Source organism: Amia ocellicauda, chromosome 16 (genome assembly GCF_036373705.1).
Source record: "Amia ocellicauda isolate fAmiCal2 chromosome 16, fAmiCal2.hap1, whole genome shotgun sequence".
Lineage (NCBI taxonomy): Eukaryota > Metazoa > Chordata > Actinopteri > Amiiformes > Amiidae > Amia > Amia ocellicauda.
Window position 1 is genome coordinate 3,316,748 of NC_089865.1, and position 19,310 is coordinate 3,336,057.

General features: G+C 43.3%; 2 protein-coding genes across 4 annotated transcripts; both read left to right on the forward strand.

Annotated features, from left to right (window-relative positions):
* The first annotated feature begins 1,237 nt into the window (after positions 1–1,237).
* sgo2 (shugoshin 2) lies at positions 1,238–10,160 on the forward strand. The gene is made up of 9 exons (XM_066688109.1): positions 1,238–1,309; positions 2,311–2,465; positions 5,738–5,913; positions 6,375–6,452; positions 6,822–6,898; positions 6,980–7,173; positions 7,319–9,139; positions 9,505–9,619; positions 9,939–10,160. The coding sequence occupies exons 2-9, from the start codon at positions 2,324–2,326 to the stop codon at positions 10,051–10,053; spliced, it is 2,718 nt and encodes a 905-aa protein (XP_066544206.1). The 5' UTR covers positions 1,238–1,309; positions 2,311–2,323; the 3' UTR covers positions 10,054–10,160.
* Positions 10,161–12,246: 2,086 nt separating this feature from the next.
* c9h2orf80 (chromosome 9 C2orf80 homolog) lies at positions 12,247–18,186 on the forward strand. 3 transcript variants are annotated; one of them, XM_066687674.1, is made up of 9 exons: positions 12,247–12,370; positions 13,024–13,090; positions 15,026–15,107; positions 15,982–16,064; positions 16,308–16,395; positions 16,983–17,060; positions 17,141–17,228; positions 17,501–17,605; positions 17,901–18,186. In XM_066687674.1, the coding sequence occupies exons 2-9, from the start codon at positions 13,050–13,052 to the stop codon at positions 17,939–17,941; spliced, it is 606 nt and encodes a 201-aa protein (XP_066543771.1). In that variant the 5' UTR covers positions 12,247–12,370; positions 13,024–13,049; the 3' UTR covers positions 17,942–18,186. The 3 variants fall into 3 exon arrangements, with proteins under 3 accessions (XP_066543771.1, XP_066543769.1, XP_066543770.1); XM_066687672.1 differs by having other exon boundaries at positions 12,260–12,370; positions 17,496–17,605; XM_066687673.1 differs by lacking the exon at positions 12,247–12,370 and having other exon boundaries at positions 12,999–13,090; positions 17,496–17,605.
* The last annotated feature ends 1,124 nt before the right edge of the window (positions 18,187–19,310 follow it).

The window sequence follows — 19,310 nt, forward strand, 5'->3', positions numbered from 1 at the left end:
TAATAAATAACAAGCTTTGCTGGCATAGTAGACACAGCTAATCAAAATGAGTGGAAAAATCTTAGGGGGGCCTAATCTAGATTGATTATTATTGATTATTAGATAGATTATTATAATGTATTTCTTAGCAGTCGCCCTTATCCAGGGACGACTTACAAAATATAAGAGCAATACAAAGTGCACTAATACAGTGCAGTTTGAAATGTGATGCAATTTACAAATTCCAATTTACACAAATGTATAGGAAATATACAGTAAACCATAGTCCTACATCCTAGATTGTAAAAGCTAATAACTGCAGACAAGATGTAAAGTCATCGTTAAGAGCTAAGGGAAAGGGATCCATTTATCTGTTTTCCCGTGTCTTCTTGTTATTATGCATCTTTCCATGCTTCTTTTTGTTGTTTCCAGTGTTCATTATGCTTAATTTCCTCACCGGGTTTCAGAGCCGTAAGTCAGCACTTCATTGATCAAGTAGACTACTTTTCTTTTCAGGCAAATGGTTAGATTTAAAAATACTTACTTTAAAAAGTATGCTGTCTTTCAAATTGACATCTTCACTCTTTTCACTATAGCATTTATGCTGTCTTTCAAATTGACATCTTCACTCTTTTTTCACTATAGCATTTAAATTACCTTGATGTGTGTGTGTATCTGTATGTATTTTAAAGTGTGGTGTGTGCCATACATTTGTTCTCTGATTGAGAAGCTGCAGAGCCGATATGTTTCTTTGGCTGCATCTGATAACTTATTTTGCTTGAGACCTTTTGAAAAACTATTCAGAGAATACACATTCAAAATGTTCACCATGTGTTGCCTTATAGCCTGGAATTAAAATGCATTTAAATATGTTATTGCGTTTTATTTATGTACCACTAATTATACATTTGTAGAAAATGCATTGAAAATAAAAACTGAAATAGCTTGGTTGGAAGTGTCCACTCATCCTTCGAATAATAATTTGGTGCAACTTTCTATGGAAGTATAAACACTCAGGAAATATTTGTTATCAAGTACAATTTCATATTGATTTGCACGACCTCCCTCCCTCCCTCCTCTCCGGGACAGAAACACATACAGATCTGATTGGCCGATAGTTTTTACTTCTATGATTGCGATCTCGTTTGGGATTGGTCGTCTGGCATATTAAGGGCGGGGTTGTGTACAATCTCGTTTGGGATTGGTCGTTAGAAATGTTAAGGGCGGGGCTAGACACCATCTCGTATGAGGATTGGTCGCCGGGAATGTCAAGGGCGGGGTTAATATTTGAACCAGAAGTGCGCGGCGTCTGCATGTGAATCGTGTCCGAGTGAGTTATTCAAATCAAAATAACTGATCTGCGGGTTCATGCATGCATACAACACGTTATTGTTTAAAACGGGTTCATAGATTATGGCATCTGAAGGGCACCGGGAAATCACGATATTTTTCTAGCTGCTGGAAACACACACAGCTCCCAGTTAAACCGGCCTGTTCAGTGATGGATGTCTGTATGTGTCCTGTGTGCTGGAGACGGTTAAGGCCGGTTTCACACCACAGTGCTGTAGCCCTGACTATACAAGCGCTGAAAGGATCTGTTCACAGACATTATTATTATTATTATTATTATTATTATTGCGTGTCATGGCGGCTATAGCACTACTTTGTGTTGGTCAGATTGTATCCTTTGTCAGTGAGACAATGCTGACACTTTTATAGGAGTTTTATGGACTCGGTGTTGATGTTGGCGTAGTGGCCTGGTTTTGCAATCTTTAATGTGTTAATAGTAAGACTTAGGTGGCCAGCAAGGTTACTGGGGTGCAACTGGGGTTCAACAGGCACAGCTGTCTGAGACATGCAGGAGACCAGTTGTGTGGGAAGACAAGTGTCCTTCACTGTCCTGATCACCCCCTCCTGGCCCATTTTGAGCTGCTCCCCCTAGTCATCGTTTTCATAAACTTAAGAGCAACAGATTAAAGAACTCCTTTATTCCATGAGCAATCAATATTTTGCATCTGGATATTACATGTAATGTCTATTGCACATTTGCACATAATTGCTCCTTTTTAATGATTTTAACAGTTTAATTATGTGTATGTTGTATGCAGTCTGTGTTTGAATGGTGTTTATATTGTTTAAAAAAAAGCTTAGTGATACATGCATCTCAAGTGTAGCAAAGTAAGCAACAACATTGATTTTAATCTTGTCATTAGAAACTGGGCATCAGAAGTATTTAGATAAAGATTGGGTTTGACGTCGCTCTGAATGGTTGTAGAGCAGAATCGGTGGACTGTGTTTGCATGACGTCCTCTGCCCCTCTGTCTCCCGCAGGGCTGGCCTGATCATGGGCGTTCCCGGCCGAGTGGGTGCCCAGTCCTCTGCCATCGCTGGCATCCGGGAGATCATGGCAGGGAAGAAGCCGCTGCCCCTGAAGGCGGCCAAGCTGAACTCATCGCTGGCTTCCAAGATCAAGACCAAAAACATCAGTATGTACAGCTGCAGCGCCCCTTAAAGATACTGAGCTGGCTCTGGCCCGCGTTTTCTCAAACACCCGTGAGAGGCTTTCACAGGAGAGCGGTCACGTATAATCCAAGCAGCCTAGTGGGAGTGGAGTCTGGTGGTGGTTCTGGGTTCTCGTATTCAGCCCTTCTGGTGAAATGTTTAATAAGTGCATACAGAATGCATTTATTTTTGTATTTGACATTGAAATGTATATAGGCCTGTCACGATCATGACATTTTGTTACAAATAATTGCGATTAATGATCACATTTTAATATACATATATATACTTTTATTCTACAATGAAGTATAACTCACAGATGCACAGATTTAAGGAATAGTAATGGAATTTAATTTAATAATTTAATTTAGTAATTTAATAAACCAAAATGAAAATACACAATGTGTGACCATATCTCAGTCTTTCACAATAAATACCTTTCCTACTCCTTGTTACTTGTGAGATTCTGTGCAAGGAGCACTAACATGTTCACTTTGTCTGGTGTAAGACCATATCTAGCCGGGGTGACCATATTGCGAGTCTCTCTCTCTGACGTAGTGCTTGTTGCAGAAATGCACACATACTGCCTGGCCAGATCGGCCATCAAAGGGAATCGTGACTGATTGGCATGCCACCACTTTGAGGTATTGCAGGGTAAAACAACTCCCTGTAGCTTGTCAGGAGTAGCTGTCCATGTCAGTTCACTACTTCATCGTTACCGGTAATTATTATTTTTATTAACAATAATACATAATTTAGCTGATACATATGTTACGGATACATCAAGTTAGACATGACTTTTGCACTGTTCTCGGTTAATTTAATGATTTTATTAATTTAGCTGACATACACATTATACAGTGGCTCTCAAAAGTATTCACCCCCGTTTTCCACATGTCATTGTGTTACAACATGAATTCAAAATGGATTTAAGCAGGAGTTTTTGCCACTGATCAATACAGAAAATGTCCATAATGTCAAAGTGAAAAATATAATCTGCAAATTGTTCTAAATTACAAATTCAAAACAGAAAATAATTGAATGTATAGTAATCACCCCCTTCAGTCAATATTTCACCTTTGGCAGGAATTACAGCCATGAGTCTATGTGGAAAAGTCTCTACCAGCTTTGCACATCTGGACACAGTAATGTTTGCCCATTCTTCTTTGCACAATTGCCCCATCTCCATCAAGTTGGATGGGGACCTTTTGTGAACTGCAATTTTCAACTCTTTCCACATATTCTCAATTGGATTGAGGTCCGGACTTTCATGATCCGGTTTTCTGATCCTGTTAGTACAACCGGCCCCAGGACATTGACCTTCTTGTTTTGAAGCCACTCCAGTGTGGCTCTGGCAGTATGTTTGGGGTCATTGTCCTGCTGGAAGATGAATCTTCTCCCAAGTCCAGGATTTCTTCCAGGATTTCTCTGTACTTTGCTGCATCCATTTTGCCCTTTTATCTTAACAAGGTTTCCAGGCCCTGACTCAGAGAAGCATCCCCATAGCATGATGCTGCCTCCACCATGCTTCATGGTAGGGATGGTGTTCTCAGGATGATGTGCGGTGTTAGGCTTGTGCCAAACGTAGCGCTTAGCGTTGAGTTTTTGAGGACAGCCTGATCTAGGCAGATTCACAGTTGTGCTATATTTTCTCAATTTCTCAATATTGGACTTTACTCTGCTCCGGGGGATATTCAATGCCTTGGAAATGTTCTTATATCCGACCCCTGATTGGTGCTTTTGAAGACTCTGTTCCTTTGTCTTCATGATGTAGGTTTTGTTAGGAATTGTACTAACCAACTGTGGGACCTCCCAGACAGGTGTATTTAACCTGAAATCATGTGACACACCTTAATTGCACAGAGCTGGACTCCATTCAACTAATTACGTGACTTCTAAAGACAATTGGTTTCACCACAGCTCAATCAGGTGTCACAGCAAAGGGGGTGAGTTACTTACCAATTCATTTATTTTCTGTTTTGTATTTGTAATTAATTTAGAAAAAATTGCAGATCATATTTTTCACTGACATTATGGACATGTTCTGTGTTGATCAGTGGCAAAAACTCCTGATTAAATCCATTCTGATGTCATGTTGTAACAATGAAATATTTAAAAGTCCACATTCAAGTTGGTCAAGGGATATAGATTCTTCTTTGAGCAGTATATATATTTTTTAACTACGAACTGATCATGTGTTAATTACATGCAGGGCTACAGAATTGAAAGATAAACACGTGTGTAAAATCAAGCATAACGCAACGCATGAAGTGGAGAATACAATTTTACACAGAAAAGCTCGCTCTTGCTCCGGCTCTCCCTACTCCTTGGTATCATGCCTCGAAACGAACATCTGCTCCAACCCCAAACACCCCATTGAATAATGCTGATTTTAGTTTGAGAACTATTTTTTAATATCTTGGATAATGACGATCATAACTGTCTTGGGATATGTTGCTTGGGACTCACTAGTAAAACTGCTGTACTTCTAGATTGCACTGCAGATGGATAATAAGACTTTTCCCCCACTACTGTGCTGCTGGTAGTGCTTTATCTAATCATTTGGTTGCTGTACTTTGTCAAACTGCACTTCACAGCACAACAAAGAGGAAGAGGAGTACTGGACACAGTTCCTCTCTTTAGAAGTCTTCGATTGATCCGTGAAGTTAAGACATCAGATGGCGTAAAGTGCTGAGAACATCCTCGTCTAACCCGGAAATCTACATCTTCGTCTCTTTTAATTGCTTGTTTCGAAGCTCTTAAGTTGCTTGGGAAATCATGAAATCCCAAATATGGCTGCTTTTGTTTGCTATCTGTACACTGAGGTACGCTACAGCAGCTCTTCTCATCTGTGCCATGATGGATCCTAGTAAACACAGATGGCGCAAGTAACGATGCCCTGCTTCTCGAACTTCCAGTTTCTTGAACCTGGAAACTTGACTAGCTAATTGCAGTTTGTTCTAGAACTGCTGTAGGCCTACAGCAGCGAAACTGTGGAAGACACAATCAATGTTCAAATGCTTGCTTTTGTTCGACAGTAACTATGAAAAAGTGGAATCAAACGATCATATGAATTGATTGCAGTCTGATCCTATTATCGCTATTACACAGTCATCGCAACAGCCTCATGCAGAAGTGGCACTAAATATTGTATAATAATGTATCTTTCTCATTTCCGTCTGTCTGCCAGTCCCTCTCGATCAAATCTCATCTTATTGTATGTTTTTCTCCATTCACTGTTTTTCTACCTGGTTAGATAATTCGTCAATCTTTAAGATCTCTCTGAAGAACAACAACAAGGCCCTGGCCCTAGCTCTCAGCGCCCAGAAGGAGAAGTGCAAGTTGCTGGAGATGGAGACTGTCTACCTGCGGAAGGAGGTGGAGACGCAGTTCTTTGAGAACGCCTCCTACCGGCACAAGCAGAACCAGCTGGTAGGGTGGAAGCATTTGCTCATCTCCTTCCGGGGTTTGCTTCTCCGTCCTGGACTTGTTTCCAATGGCTTTGTAGTCAAAGATGGTACAGGAAACCACCTCGTAGCGCCAGTCTGCTTTTACAGCTTGTTTGCCCCATTGTACATGAACGTCTTGGACAAGTAAGCACATCCACTTTGACGTCCCGTTACAAAGGTTTTGGTCATCAATGGCAGACGTGGCCCAGAAGTACATTTTTACTAGTGACTGAAATGACAGGCCCATGTCTACGTTGATAGATGGGTTAAAATTGCCTTCCAGAATGCAACGTTTTATAAAATGATATAATCATTTGTGGATCCTGTCACGTAAGGACAGATATTTTTAGAATATTTATACGTTTATGTGAACCCTTTTATTTTTATAAGTGCCTTATTTTCTAAAGTGTTAGAGGATCTTGTTTTCTCCTGATCTTCTCACAGCTCTCACTCTTGAAGGAAGTCCAGGAGAGAGTCTTTGGCACCCTGACTGCCGCTGTGCAGATCTGCTCTGATGGCGATGTAAGATATCTGTGTTTTCACTGGTGTTAGGACTTGTGTGTCTTCCTGTGAACTGCAGAAAAATGACATGCAAAGCGATGAAGCTTTCTATGGTGCTGTCGACTGTCAGTACATTTCAGATTTCTCTAGGATCCTATTTTGTGGCAGGTGGCATCTTGTATACATGTCTGTTATTATATTGTTTAAAAATATGTAAATCAATGCATTTATTCATGTTTGATTTGATTTGAATGTTTGCTTGTTTGTTTTTAACCTCAAATCGTGTCCTGCAGTAGCTTGAACTAGCTGGCTGAGACTAGTGGCAAGCTTTTCTGAAACCAGAGCTTGCAGTGGAGGTGACGGCCTGTGTTTTCTCTCTCTTCTTCCAAGAACTCCTCCGAAACGGTTGCCTCCACAAGCAACACTTCCCCAGGAGATGCTGCTTCCGCCGGCATGTGGCTCCCGAGGTGAATACTGAATTCTCCAAAGAAAGTTCGGTAAAATCCCTCATCTGCCCATAAAAGTGACCTTCTGATGTTCAATACTAGGATGCCGATGAGGGTCCCAACCTCCACAACACTGGGTGGCAGAGCGTCTCTTGCCGGCCACACTGTGGAAACGGCGCTGCCCGTGTCTGAGCGGACACTGAGCCAGGAGGCCGGCCCTGACCAGGCGATCCAGTGCACAAACTGCTTGGAGGAACGTGCCGAGACTGTGCAGCCCGGGCAACACTTTTCCAATGGTATATTATTTGCTGATACCATTACTTTCATTTTTGCAAGCATGTTTTCTAATTCTTAACATTCCCTTTAGCACTTTAACGTGTAGTCCACTGATATGATTAAAACGGCAACTTCAATCAGTTGTTTTCTCATGTTTTCTGGCAGGCACCGTGTGCACAGTTGAGCCAGAAGCAGCGGGGGGGTTGCCTATCCAGCTGCCCCTGGTGAAAGACCAACCTGGCAAAGTTTCTGGTGACACCGAATTGAAAAAGGTCTCCCAGATGTGTGCAGAAGAGGCAGAGAGTATCAAACCAAGAGTCTCGCTGGTCAAGAGTGACTGTGTCCCTGTGAGGGAGCCAGCAGCCTGCAGAGTGGGGGAGGCCTGCTCCATCGAATCACTCCCATTAGCTCCTGCTGTTGAGCTGGCAGATCCACCACCACCACCACCACAACTACTGCTGTCCGAGGAGCCCCCCAGGCAGGAGACCACGGTCTTTGATGCCGAGATGGAGCTGACTGTCAGTGAGACGGCTGTTGAGATCGTTACTGTGGAGTCTACAGCCAAGAAAGCATCCCGGAAGCAGAACGACGCGAAACCAAGGAAGAAGGAGGCCGTGGGCACTCTCAGACACACCAAGACTTCGACCACACAGGACAAGGAGGAGAAGAAGAAGAAGAAAAGGAAGAAATTGTCTACGGATGACAGTGTGGAAAAGCCAAGTACAGCCCTGCCTTGCCTTGTACCGGAGATGCACACCGACTCCAACGGTCCAGCACCCAAAGTTTGTGATCCTCAAAGCTCTGGTTTTAATTTAAGCCACACTCCTGCCCACAAACCACAGGATGAATTCGAACAAGGTTTGAAGCTCAGTACCGAGGCCCGGAAAACACACTTTACCTCTCGAACTGCCAAGGATGCCAGGCGTACAAGGAAGACCTCGGGTAACTACAATTTTGAGTTCTCTTTAAACAGCGCACTCTTAGACGATCTAAGGAGAAGCAATGAACCATTGGAGACCATCACCTCTGAAAAAGAAGGAACAAGAAAAACGTATGTTGTCTCTCGTGTGCAAAATAGCCAGACTGATATCAGCCTAGCGGAGAACTGTGCAGAACTCAGCAGAGCAGAAGAATATGGAGATGTGTTTCAAGATACACCTGGTTCATGGCTTTGCAATCAGACTTTAGGTAAAGGAATGAAAAGTTTTGATGCTTTTGAGAAGCCAGAGCCTCAGGAAGCGCAGTTAACCTCTGTGTCCCCTGAAGCTGACTTCGCAGACAGTAGGCGGACCTACGTTATAACGAAGCCTTTCAGTTTGACTGGAGGTCAGGGTTCTGAATGTGCCGACAACAGAAAAACCTACACGGTGTCGAATGACGGAGGGAGCAAAATAATCAGAAGGACGAGTAAAGTATCTAGGTGTGAGAGTTCCGAGTCTGTGGAGAAAAGGAGAACCTATGTCGTCTCTAAAGACAAACCGCACGTGCCCAGTTCCTCCAGCAGCAGAAGGACAAAAGTGGACATCCCTGAGTTGACGGACAACAGAGAGCATCATGGTGTGTCTGTCTGCATTACTCCGCTGGCTGAAAGAGATAATGGAAACGCCATGGCCACTACAAAGCTGAGCACATGTGAAGAAGATCAGGGCAAGCAGACCAGCAATCTGATCGCCAAGGTGAAATCCCGGCATGGCAAACGGAAAGCCCCCGTGGCCGAGAGTCCTCCCACCGCCTCCGAGTGTTTACAGGGGGCAGCAGCGCAGCGATCGGCGGTTCTGGACAGCCTGAAGCAGCTAATTGTCAACGAAAAACCACCCTGGGAGATCCTCCCTGCCTCCCCCAGCTCCGGCACCCTGTGGGACAGCCTTCCCTTGTTCTGCCCACCCAGTCCTCCCACGCCACAGGGGGCATCGGTTCAGAAGGAAACATTTCCGCAAATCACCCTCAAACCAGAGCCAGTGAGGAGGACCACAGATGGACTGCCAGGTAGGTCAAGCCCTTAGAAATACCAGAGCTTGTGTAACCCGTGATGGTCGAGTTAATTTTACAATTTTGGACTGAATTGTTGTTTTATGATTTTGTTCAGTTCTGTTTGAAGGTCAGCAGAGAAATTGTGTGCAGTATTCATCTTCTCATCTGCAATCCTGTCTAGTCTGAGAGTCTTTCTTTTTCACTTTCCAAGATTCACTTTGTTGCATATTAACTTCACGGTAATTGTAGTGCCATTTCATATAATAACTTTCTCAGACGCTATTAACATGTAAATTAATGACATATGGCTGCCATGCCTGTTTGGCCAAGTATTTCTGTAATAAATTAGCCACTTTGTTGGCTTTACGGTCTGATTTCAGATGCAAGAGCACTGAAAAGTGTGACCAACACCAGCCACAGCTCAAGCGAGGAGTCGGGGAGGAAGCGACGGCGTGTGGCAGCAGCCGTCAGTTACAAGGAGCCGCCCATCAACTGGTAGGTTGTGGGTTTGCAACTTGAGCTATTAAGATTCCACTCTACTTCACTAACTTTACAGTACTTTTTAAACCATTATCTGTAAATAGATAGTGTTTAGCACCTGCAAAATAATTCAATACAAATGTTTTCCACTTCTGGTTTGGTGGTGAAGGTTTTCTGGGTATCTTGGGTTTGGGTATTTTGGTCTGATTGTCAGAAGGCAGAATAAACTAAGCATCACACGATGTCCTCCAGCCTTACTGACCTTCCTCCAGCCTGTGGAGCGTTGTCTGCGTTGAGTCTGTATCTCCCTCTCAGTCGTGCTCTTTCCTTACAGCAAAATGAGGCGCGAAGATACCAGCGACAAGCCCAAGAAGAGAAAGAAGCCACAGAAGGTCCCGGAGGTCCAAGCGACCAAGGGGAAGGAGCAGGGCCACCTGGCACTGTGTTAAATGTTTGGTTTTGATTTTATGTATTTTTATTGTATCACCTTGTGTTTTAAGATGTTTTGATGGAATGATGTACAACTATATTAAATGCAAAATCTTTTCAAATAAAAGGTGCTGCCTTTGCCTCAGACTCTCGAAGGAGTCCCGCTGACAATGGCCACTATACAGACCAATACTGACCAGATGAAGCGTGAAAATGCCCGAGTCTTTTGAACTTTTGAACTGTTGATCAGAAGTGTTATTGAGAGAGAGGGTTCTAAATGAGGCTATCTGTCGTAGTGTAATTAATCAGTTGGACCCATAGGTGTGATATGGCAATGGCACTGGCTGCCTGAACACCTGTAGGCCTCGCCCTGATCAGTGATTCAGATTTCAGTGGCATCTTGCCTGGCGATACAAAACATTGTTACATACACCGATCAGCCATAACATTATGAGCACTGACAGGTGAATGAATAACATTGATAATCTTGTTATCATGGCACCTGTCAGTGGGTGGGATATATTAGGCTGCAAGTGAACATTTTGTCCTCAAAGTTGATGTGTTAGAAGCAGGAAAATTGGCAGCGTAAGGATCTGAGCGACTTTGACAAGGGCCAAATTGTGATGGCCAGACGACTGGGTCAGAGCATTTCCAAAACTGCAGCTCTTGTGGGGTGTTCCTGGTCTGCAGTGGTCAGTACCTATCAAAAGTGGTCCAAGGAAGGAAAAGCGGTGAACCGGCGACAGGGTCATGGGCGGCCAAGGCTCACTGATGCACGTGGGGAGTGAAGGCTGGCCCGTGTGGTCCGATCCAACAGACGAGCTACTGTAGCTCAAATTGCTGAAAAAGTGAATGCTGGTTCTGATAGAAAGGTGTCAGAACACACAGTGCATCGCAGTTTGTTGCGTATGGGGCTGCGTAGCCGCAGACCAGTCAGGGTGCCCATGCTGACCCCTGTCCACTGCTGAAAGCTCCTACAATGGGCACATTAGCATCAGAACTGGACCACGGAGCAATGGAAGAAGGTGGCCTGGTCTGATGAATCACGAGTTCAGGGTGTTGACTTGGCCTCCAAATTCCCCAGATCTCAATCCAATCGAGCATCTGTGGGATGTGCTGGACAAACAAGTCCGATCCATGGGGGCACCACCTTGAACTTATAGGACTTAAAGGATCTGCTGCTAACGTCCCACAGCACACCTTCAGAGGTCTAGTGGAGTCTATGCCTTGACGGGTGAAGAATCCCCTTTTTAATTGCTTTCAGAAAATCAGACTGTAGAGTAGATTGAATCAAACAGTCTTTATTCAAGCTGCTTGGAGAAAAGTAATACACACAGACACGCAGGTCTCCGTCCTTACTTCCCTAAAATCATAGAGCTTACAGGTTGTTATATACATACTGCAATATCCTGGACAGGGTGAGTTTGAACCAATAAGGGGGAGACAACTCCCTATCTTATGATAGCCTCACTATCTTCCTGATTAAGCTTTAACACAATGTTTTCTATTTTATGCCCAAATATGTAGAGACATATGGAGACGTCTAGCCATTTCATTATTTATATTCCACACATATCTAATGCATGTCTAGATAGGCAAAGGTGGGTTGTGTGCCCACTTCCCCATCTTCTTGTGGTTTTACTAGAACATGCATTCTGTACTAAATTTGTATTGTGTGTCTGCAGAGAGATGCATCTGGTACAAACTGGTAGAAGCTGGTCTCATGTGCTCTTTGGGAACCTCATATACGGGTGAGGAACTTGGGGCCTCTTCAACGGGTCAGGGCTGTTTTGGTGGCATAAGGGGGACCTACACAATATTAGGCAGGTGGTCATAATGTTATGGTGTACATTGTTAGTCAAACGAGTCTGTCGGCTGTCACTAATCTATAAGTGGGAGGAGATTTTGTGTGCTTCATGAGGAAGCTGTTTGTACGCTGCATGTACATCCTGACCACTGGGTGACATTAATTCATCAATCAAGTCAATATGGGTGCTTTCTTAGCTCGGGCCATGAGTTTCGGCCGATCGCTCACTGACCCGTGGGATTTCTCAGCCCTCGGTGACTAGGCAGTTTCCTGGGCACAGTGCAAGTGATCTGACTCTTTTGTTGCTCCAGTTAAAGTGATTAACAAAAGGCCGCAGCAGCAGCCAGCGATTAATATTTCAGGGCTGCCTGTTAACCTGAGCCAGCGGAGGCTCGCGCTGCTGTCATGGCGCCGCATCCCTCCTCCCTCAGGGGTTCCTTAGCAACGGAGCCAAGCTGCCGGTGGGGAGAAGGGAGAGAGGAGAGCGTCTGCGCCTGCGACTTGCACAGAGAGAATCCTCTTTTACTCCGGTAAAGGCCTGTTTTTGTCTGTTGAAATTAAAAGGAAGTACATAGAAATATTTATTGTGTAGTTCAGTTTGAAGGTCATTTTGAGCAGATGTTATTTTTAAATGCATTTTATTGGTTAGATGTGTTTTGGGATTTTCAAAACCACTACCCCCTTGAGTATGGGGCTAAATCTACTGGGCTCTGAAAGGCCGACCCACAAGGTGCGCCAGCATATGGAAGCTGGACGCCCATCAGTGCAACATTCAGAATTTCATCTTGAGAGTGCGATGTCCAACGTCTGCACGATTTAATCTAGCGTCTGTTTTCTCGTTGTTAACCACATGTATCACTTTCCCTGACTTTGATACCAGAGCTGTATTCGTTGCGTGTCAGGGTGCCGTTTGCTGTGACGGAGGTACGTCTGTCTGAAGTCGGGGTCAGAGGGTTATCTGTAGACAAGCTGGGGCAACTGCCGGAGTCACCGCGCTCTGATGAGAGAACCGTATTGCTGTACCTCTCTGTCCTGATCTGCCTTGTAATCCTGTCTCTTGCAAAACTCCCACTGGAAAGAAATATTTGTTTAAGAGTATGCTATGAGTTGGGATATGTCACTACATTTAGTATTATTTATAACTCTTAATTTGTTTGTTATAATCTAAAACATCATCTTTCAGAAGTGCCGATTCCCCTGTTGTGCGACATGGAAAGGAGGCATCTGACAAAAGACATTGAGGCCTTGCTGTGAGTTGATTTAAATAAACCTTCACTGAGTTTTTGGCTTTACTGAGTAGGGGAGACAGAGGACAGTTGTAACATTTCTTACTTTTTGCTCCATTACTATGACTGTTTGAGCTAGTTTCGTAATTTGTTTGTACAAACAACTTTATGTTCTTAAATGTGCAGACCACAATATTGCTTCAAACCCAAGTGAGGCAAAGTTAGAATTGACCCCATGTCCAGGGTCAGTTGCAACAACTTGTGAAAATTGATAAAACAATATAAACACCATATATTTAAGTCAGAAATTAAAATCTTAATAGATATATTGTTTTATACAGATAATAAACTTACAGTGGCTCTCAAAAGTATTCACCCCCTTAGAAGTTTCCACTGTATACTGCTCAAAGAAGAATCTGTACCCCTTGTCCAAATTGAATGTGGACTTTTCCAAATTTCATTGTGTTACAACATGAAATCAGAATGGATTTAATCAGGAGTTTTTGCCACTGATCAACACAGAAAATGTCCATAATGTCAAAGTGAAAAATATAATCTGCAGATTGTTCTAAATTAATTACAAATACAAAACAGAAAATAATTGAATGCACAAGTAATCACCCCCTTTGCTACGACATCTGATTGAGCTGTGATGATTTCTGGTGAAATACACCTGTCTCTGGGAGGTCCCACAGTTGGTTTGTACAATTCCTAACAAAAAGTACATTGTGAAGATGAAGGAACATTCAATGTAAATCCAGAATAAGGTTCTTCAAAAGCACCAATCAGGGGTCGGATATAAGAACATTTCCAAGGCATTGAATATCCTGGAGCACAGTACAAGTCCATTATTAAGACATGGAGAGAATATGGCACAACTGTGAATCTGCCTAGATCAAGTCGTCCTCAAAAGTATCCGGGCGAGAAGGGCACTAGTCAGGGAGGCCAATCCAGAGGCCTATGGCAGCTCTAAAGGAGTTACAATCTTCCTCCATGGCTGAGCTGGAGACACTATGCTACTGCAATAATAGCCTGGGTGCTTCACAAAAGTGGCCTTTATGGGAGAGTGGCAAAACAAAAGGCATTGTTGAAAAAAAACTCACATCAAATCTGGGCTAGAGTTTGACAGAAGACATGTGGGAGACTCTGAGACCAAGTGGAGGAAGATTTCCATTGTTTCCATTATCCATTAAGTGTTTTTAATTGCATTGTATCAGAGTATAAATACACCTGCAGACTATATATACACACACACGTACATTATTTTTTATTTCACGACTTTTTAAAATATTTTATAAATGTTTTTAAACACATTTCCAACTGTTCGATTTGATTAAATGGAAAGGATCACCACTTGCTTTCTGGCTTTAAGTCCACCATTGTGTTATAGAAAAAATAATGTATGATCCTAAGCTAATCTCATGGGGACTCAGACTATAATACAAATCGGCAAACACAAAAATAAGAATAGCTTATTTTGTGTGGGGTCAAATGTAGCGTGTAACAACTGAGCCCAACCCTGGGAGCCGTGACAAAATTTCATTTTTAGTCTTAAGCCAAAAATATTGACATCTAGCAAATATGTGAATTGAACGGACCAATTGTTACACCTGTCCCTGGTCTCAGCTGGATGCAGGACGGGTCACTTTACTAACCTGTCCCGAATCAGTATATGCAAATCTCTAATAACTGTCAATCAGGAGCAGATGGCTAGTCAACAAAGGAGACGCACTGTAATGATTTCATAACCCCTGTTGAATATTAAATAAACCAGTACAGGACGCTGCTTTGTCACAATTTAATGTTCAAATACGAGGTGACTGATTTCCATGCGCCATGGCCAAAGAGTTAAGGTGGGGAGAAAGGAAATTAGTGTTTCCATGTGAACAGAAATAAATTAGATGTAAATGTGTGGAGGTTTGTATGAGTTCATTTTTTAACCTCTCCTTTCTGGCATAGGGGAGATTACATCGGACAAAGACTTCGAGAAAATGGGTTCGATCCAAAGGGAAAGAAAGGTTCTACGTTGCTGGATGACTTGGTAAGAGGATATATCCATCTGAAGAGCAATATAGTTTGATTTCACTTAATACTGGGCCTGGGCACCTTTCAGATCTATACTTGCAGTGAATCAGAGGGTGAGAGAGACAAGTATCCTTCCTGCTGCGTGGCTGAGATCACCTGAGTGGAGCTCTTCCCTCTGGACCCACAGCGAAACTGCCTACAGCTGTGTTCAAAGGTCATAAAGATCACACAGGTCACACATCTGAAAATGAAAAATGAAAACCAAGTATTCACGATGACAGACATGAAAAGTGGACGTTAGAAATGTATTTGCAAAAAAGAAAACTTGCAAGGACTAAAATAACAAATGCGTCCGAGGCCCCAAAATGAGTTGCTTTCTTAGAAAAATGGTTTCAACCGCAATCTCACACATCACAATATAAGCACTGTTGCCCTTTAACAGTTTTTTTTGTTGTTGTTTTTATGTGTTAAATGCCGATCTTTGAAAATGGAAGTGGTTAGATTGTGAAATGAACAACTGTGAATTTTAAAACACTTTCTCCGTTGCACAATTTAGCACTCCGTTCTGACTTACAAAAATAAAATTGCAGTCCTCTGTGTTTCAGTGAAGGTGAAATCCAAACAATGCTTGCATAAAAACGGAAATCATGCCCTGGCCACTTTTGACATACTAGTTAGGAAAACCCAGCATCCTATCTCTCCGTGACCGACCTCAGGTCTTCCAAGTACATCTGCCCCGCAGAAGGCAAAAGCACAAGGGGTTATCAATGAGACCTTCAGTCCACGGCAGGTCACATGCATTGTAGGTCAGTCATCAGAGACACGTTGCTGTGATCAGAGACTAGAGTCCGAGCCACGCTGATGAAGACCTGATGTGCTCGTCTCTCCAGGCTCACTACGACCTGGCCGTGGGTGTCGCCCTCACTTGGCTGCAGAAAGACGGAGGACGAGACCTTACCAAGGAGGACACTAGGTGAGTGTATGGAAGACTGCAGTGACCGGTCGAGAAGCTGGGAAAGCCATCCGTAATAATGGGGAGTCTATAATGTTTCAGACTTCCCGAACGCTGTCGAATGTGCAGTGGTGGGATTTGGTCTTAGAAGAACAGAGAATACTCCACTGAGATGGCAGCTTGGCTCTGGAGTCTGTCCGTTTGTGTTTGTGTATTCGAGTGAACGGTGAGTGTTCGAGGGGATTCTCTGTGTTTGTGTTACAGATGGAGGGGCCACCCTGGATCCTGCATGTACCCCAACAGGCTGGAGCGCGAGGCCATGATCCTGTCCTCCTTCGCTGGGACCCTACTGGTGAGTGCGGACGGGGACGGGACAGATTCACCACACCACTTAAAGAGTGCAGTTGTGTACTGAGGGCCTCAGTGTGTCAGTAGAGTGTGTCAGTGTTTACTTACTGATGATCACTTATAATTATAAACACTATATCAGGTTTGCATTCTGTTACTTTTTAGCATTCCTTGAGTATGCATGAGAATTGTGTTTGGGAATATAATTATAATGTGTTTGAAATATTAGAAATTGCCACTGTAACAAATAAGGGGCCAAAAAATTCAATAAATAAATAACCAGAAATTATATTGTAATATATATATATATATATTATTAATTGTATATTATATTAATTATATTAACTGTATGAAAGAGAAAGTTGTTTAGAAGCAGTGGTGCTAATATGATGGCTGTTTTTTCTGGAATTCAAGAACCCCTCACAGAAAATAAAGATAATACATCTATTTAAAATTATAATCAAAAATTATTGAAACTTAACCTTAACAGACCTTACAATGTGTCTGCACTGCCCACTAGTGTACACTACCACTACTGCACTGGGATAAATAACCTCCAGATTAGGCACCTCACACTTCCTCTCGTTTCAGAAAAGCCTGCCAGTGGAGGATGTCCTCTCGCTGTATAAGTGTAAACCCTCCACGACATACTTACCGAAGCACGCCCAGGTAAGCTGGAAGTGACCGCGGGACTCCCCGAAGGTCTTATCACGTGTATTTTAAGCCGTTCTTCTCTTTTCCTTCCACAGAGTCCCATAGTTCACCCTTTCACCCTCTCGTCTCACCCATTCGCAATGCTCACTGCGTACAAGGCTGTGGAGCACGCCAAGAGGCACAGTAAGGCCCGTTCCTGTCCCGTCTTCCTTTGTGCTCGCGCTTTGATCTGCTACCTTCTTACGGCCTGTTTACCGAGAGGTGGAAAGTATACTCGGGCCAACACACATTTTCAACGGTTTTCAAACCAAACTATACTTACCAAACACTATTTGTTTGCTCAATGCATCACAGAATAAGCTTGTTTTAATTGAAGGGCGTGAATGCTTTTAGCTGATGTTGTGTGTGTGTATCTGTATATTCATCATTCTTTTAACTACTGTCACTCAGCACAGATGCTGCAGCTGTGGAAGTCGGAGAAGTGTGTGTCGGGACCCCCAGATGGACACAGCCCCTCCACACCACCCAGCTCCCTGCCCAGCACCCCCTGCTCCCCCAGCGTGAGTGACATCTCCGTCGGGCGGGGGAGGACTGGGGAGACGTGGGGTTTACTGGGGGTCATGGGGGATACCTCAACCTGCCCTTCTTTTCAATCACAGATTATCAGTATTGTTATTAATTACGCTTTGTATCTATATGTATTAGTTTTATTGATTTAACATCCTGGAAGTTCTTTCTGTCAAGGGGTACTGTGTGGCGGGTAGCGAGGGGAGGAGTACGTGTGTGTAGGTGTAACCTGGGGACAGAGTGAAACCATCAGATCCTTCTAAGTAAAACCCAAACTGTCATCCGCAGGTCATGGACGATTACCTGCAAGAGGCAGCCGGACACTCTGACATATCAGCCGAATCGGTGGACGACACATCCGACTAAATCCCAATATCTGAAGAGCAGCCTAATAGCTTTAGAGACGTGTTTAAAGCCAGGGATGCAATATTGTAGAGAGGTAGCAAAGGTGATCTCTTTGAATGCCGTGACTTAGACGTGTGTGCAAACATCTGCCCTGGAGCACAAACACAAAAGCTTTACATTTCTGATTGCCAGTAGAGTGTACTGAAAATAAACAAACGTGTTGAAAATGTCTGCTAAGTGTATAGTTTCTGACTTGCTCAAAACACAGTAATAAAGAAGGCATGCTGGAGGGGGAATCCCAGTGATCATTGGTCCAGTCTGTATTTTCTCTGCGTTAATTGCAGAGTTTGAATAAGGACATTTGGCGTGACAAGCATTAAGAAACATAAGAATTAGAAGAAAGTTCACAATCGAGAAGAGGCCATTCGCCCCATCATGCAAGTTTGGTGTCCATTAATAACTAAGTGATCCAAGGATCCTATCCAGTCTGTTTTTGAATGTTCCCAAATTGTCTCTTCAGCCACATCGCTGGGGAGTTTGTTCAGATGGTGACGCCTCTCTGTGTGAAGAAGTGTCTCCTGTTTTCTGTCTTGAATGCCTTGAAGCCCAATTTCCATTTGTGTCCCGGGTGCGTGTGTCCCTGCTGATCTGGAAAAGCTCCTCTGGTTTGATGTGGTTGATGCCTTTCATGATTTTGAAGACTTGGATCAAGTCCCCACGTAGTCCCCTCTGTTCCAGGTGAAAAGGTTCAGGTCCTCAGTCTCTCAGTAGGACATTCCCTTCAGACCTGGAATAAGTCTGGTTGCTCTCCTCTGAACTGCCTCTAGAGCAGCGATTAATACATTTAAGGGGAGCTACACTTGCCCAGTCAGGGGATATAAGAAATGAAAGAATACATAAATACTGCAGATGCACTCCCTGCGAGTTGTGAATCCAGATTTACATTAGCTCTAAAAGTAATTCTAAAATTACTGACCATCAAATTAAATTGTCTAGGAATGCAGTTTGATTTGTGTGTATTATTATTATATATCTTGGCAGAAGCCCTTATCCAGGTTGACAGTTTACACAATAAGCAATTTAAGATTTACAAAAGTACACTAATGCAAATCAATACAAAATTATATGTAAGGGTCACCTCCTAGTGGGTAGGAGAGCGACACGCTGCGCTACCACACCACCTCTTTTGATTAACGAGAGAGGACCTCGTACCCACTCTCTCCTCAGGCAGGCTCGACGGGTCCCCAAGACACCACCACACGGACAGGTACATTTTAACAATGATGTTTATTGTACAGTTAATAAGACAGGGCAGGAAGACAGTACGTTAGCAGGGAACACAATACAAGTCGA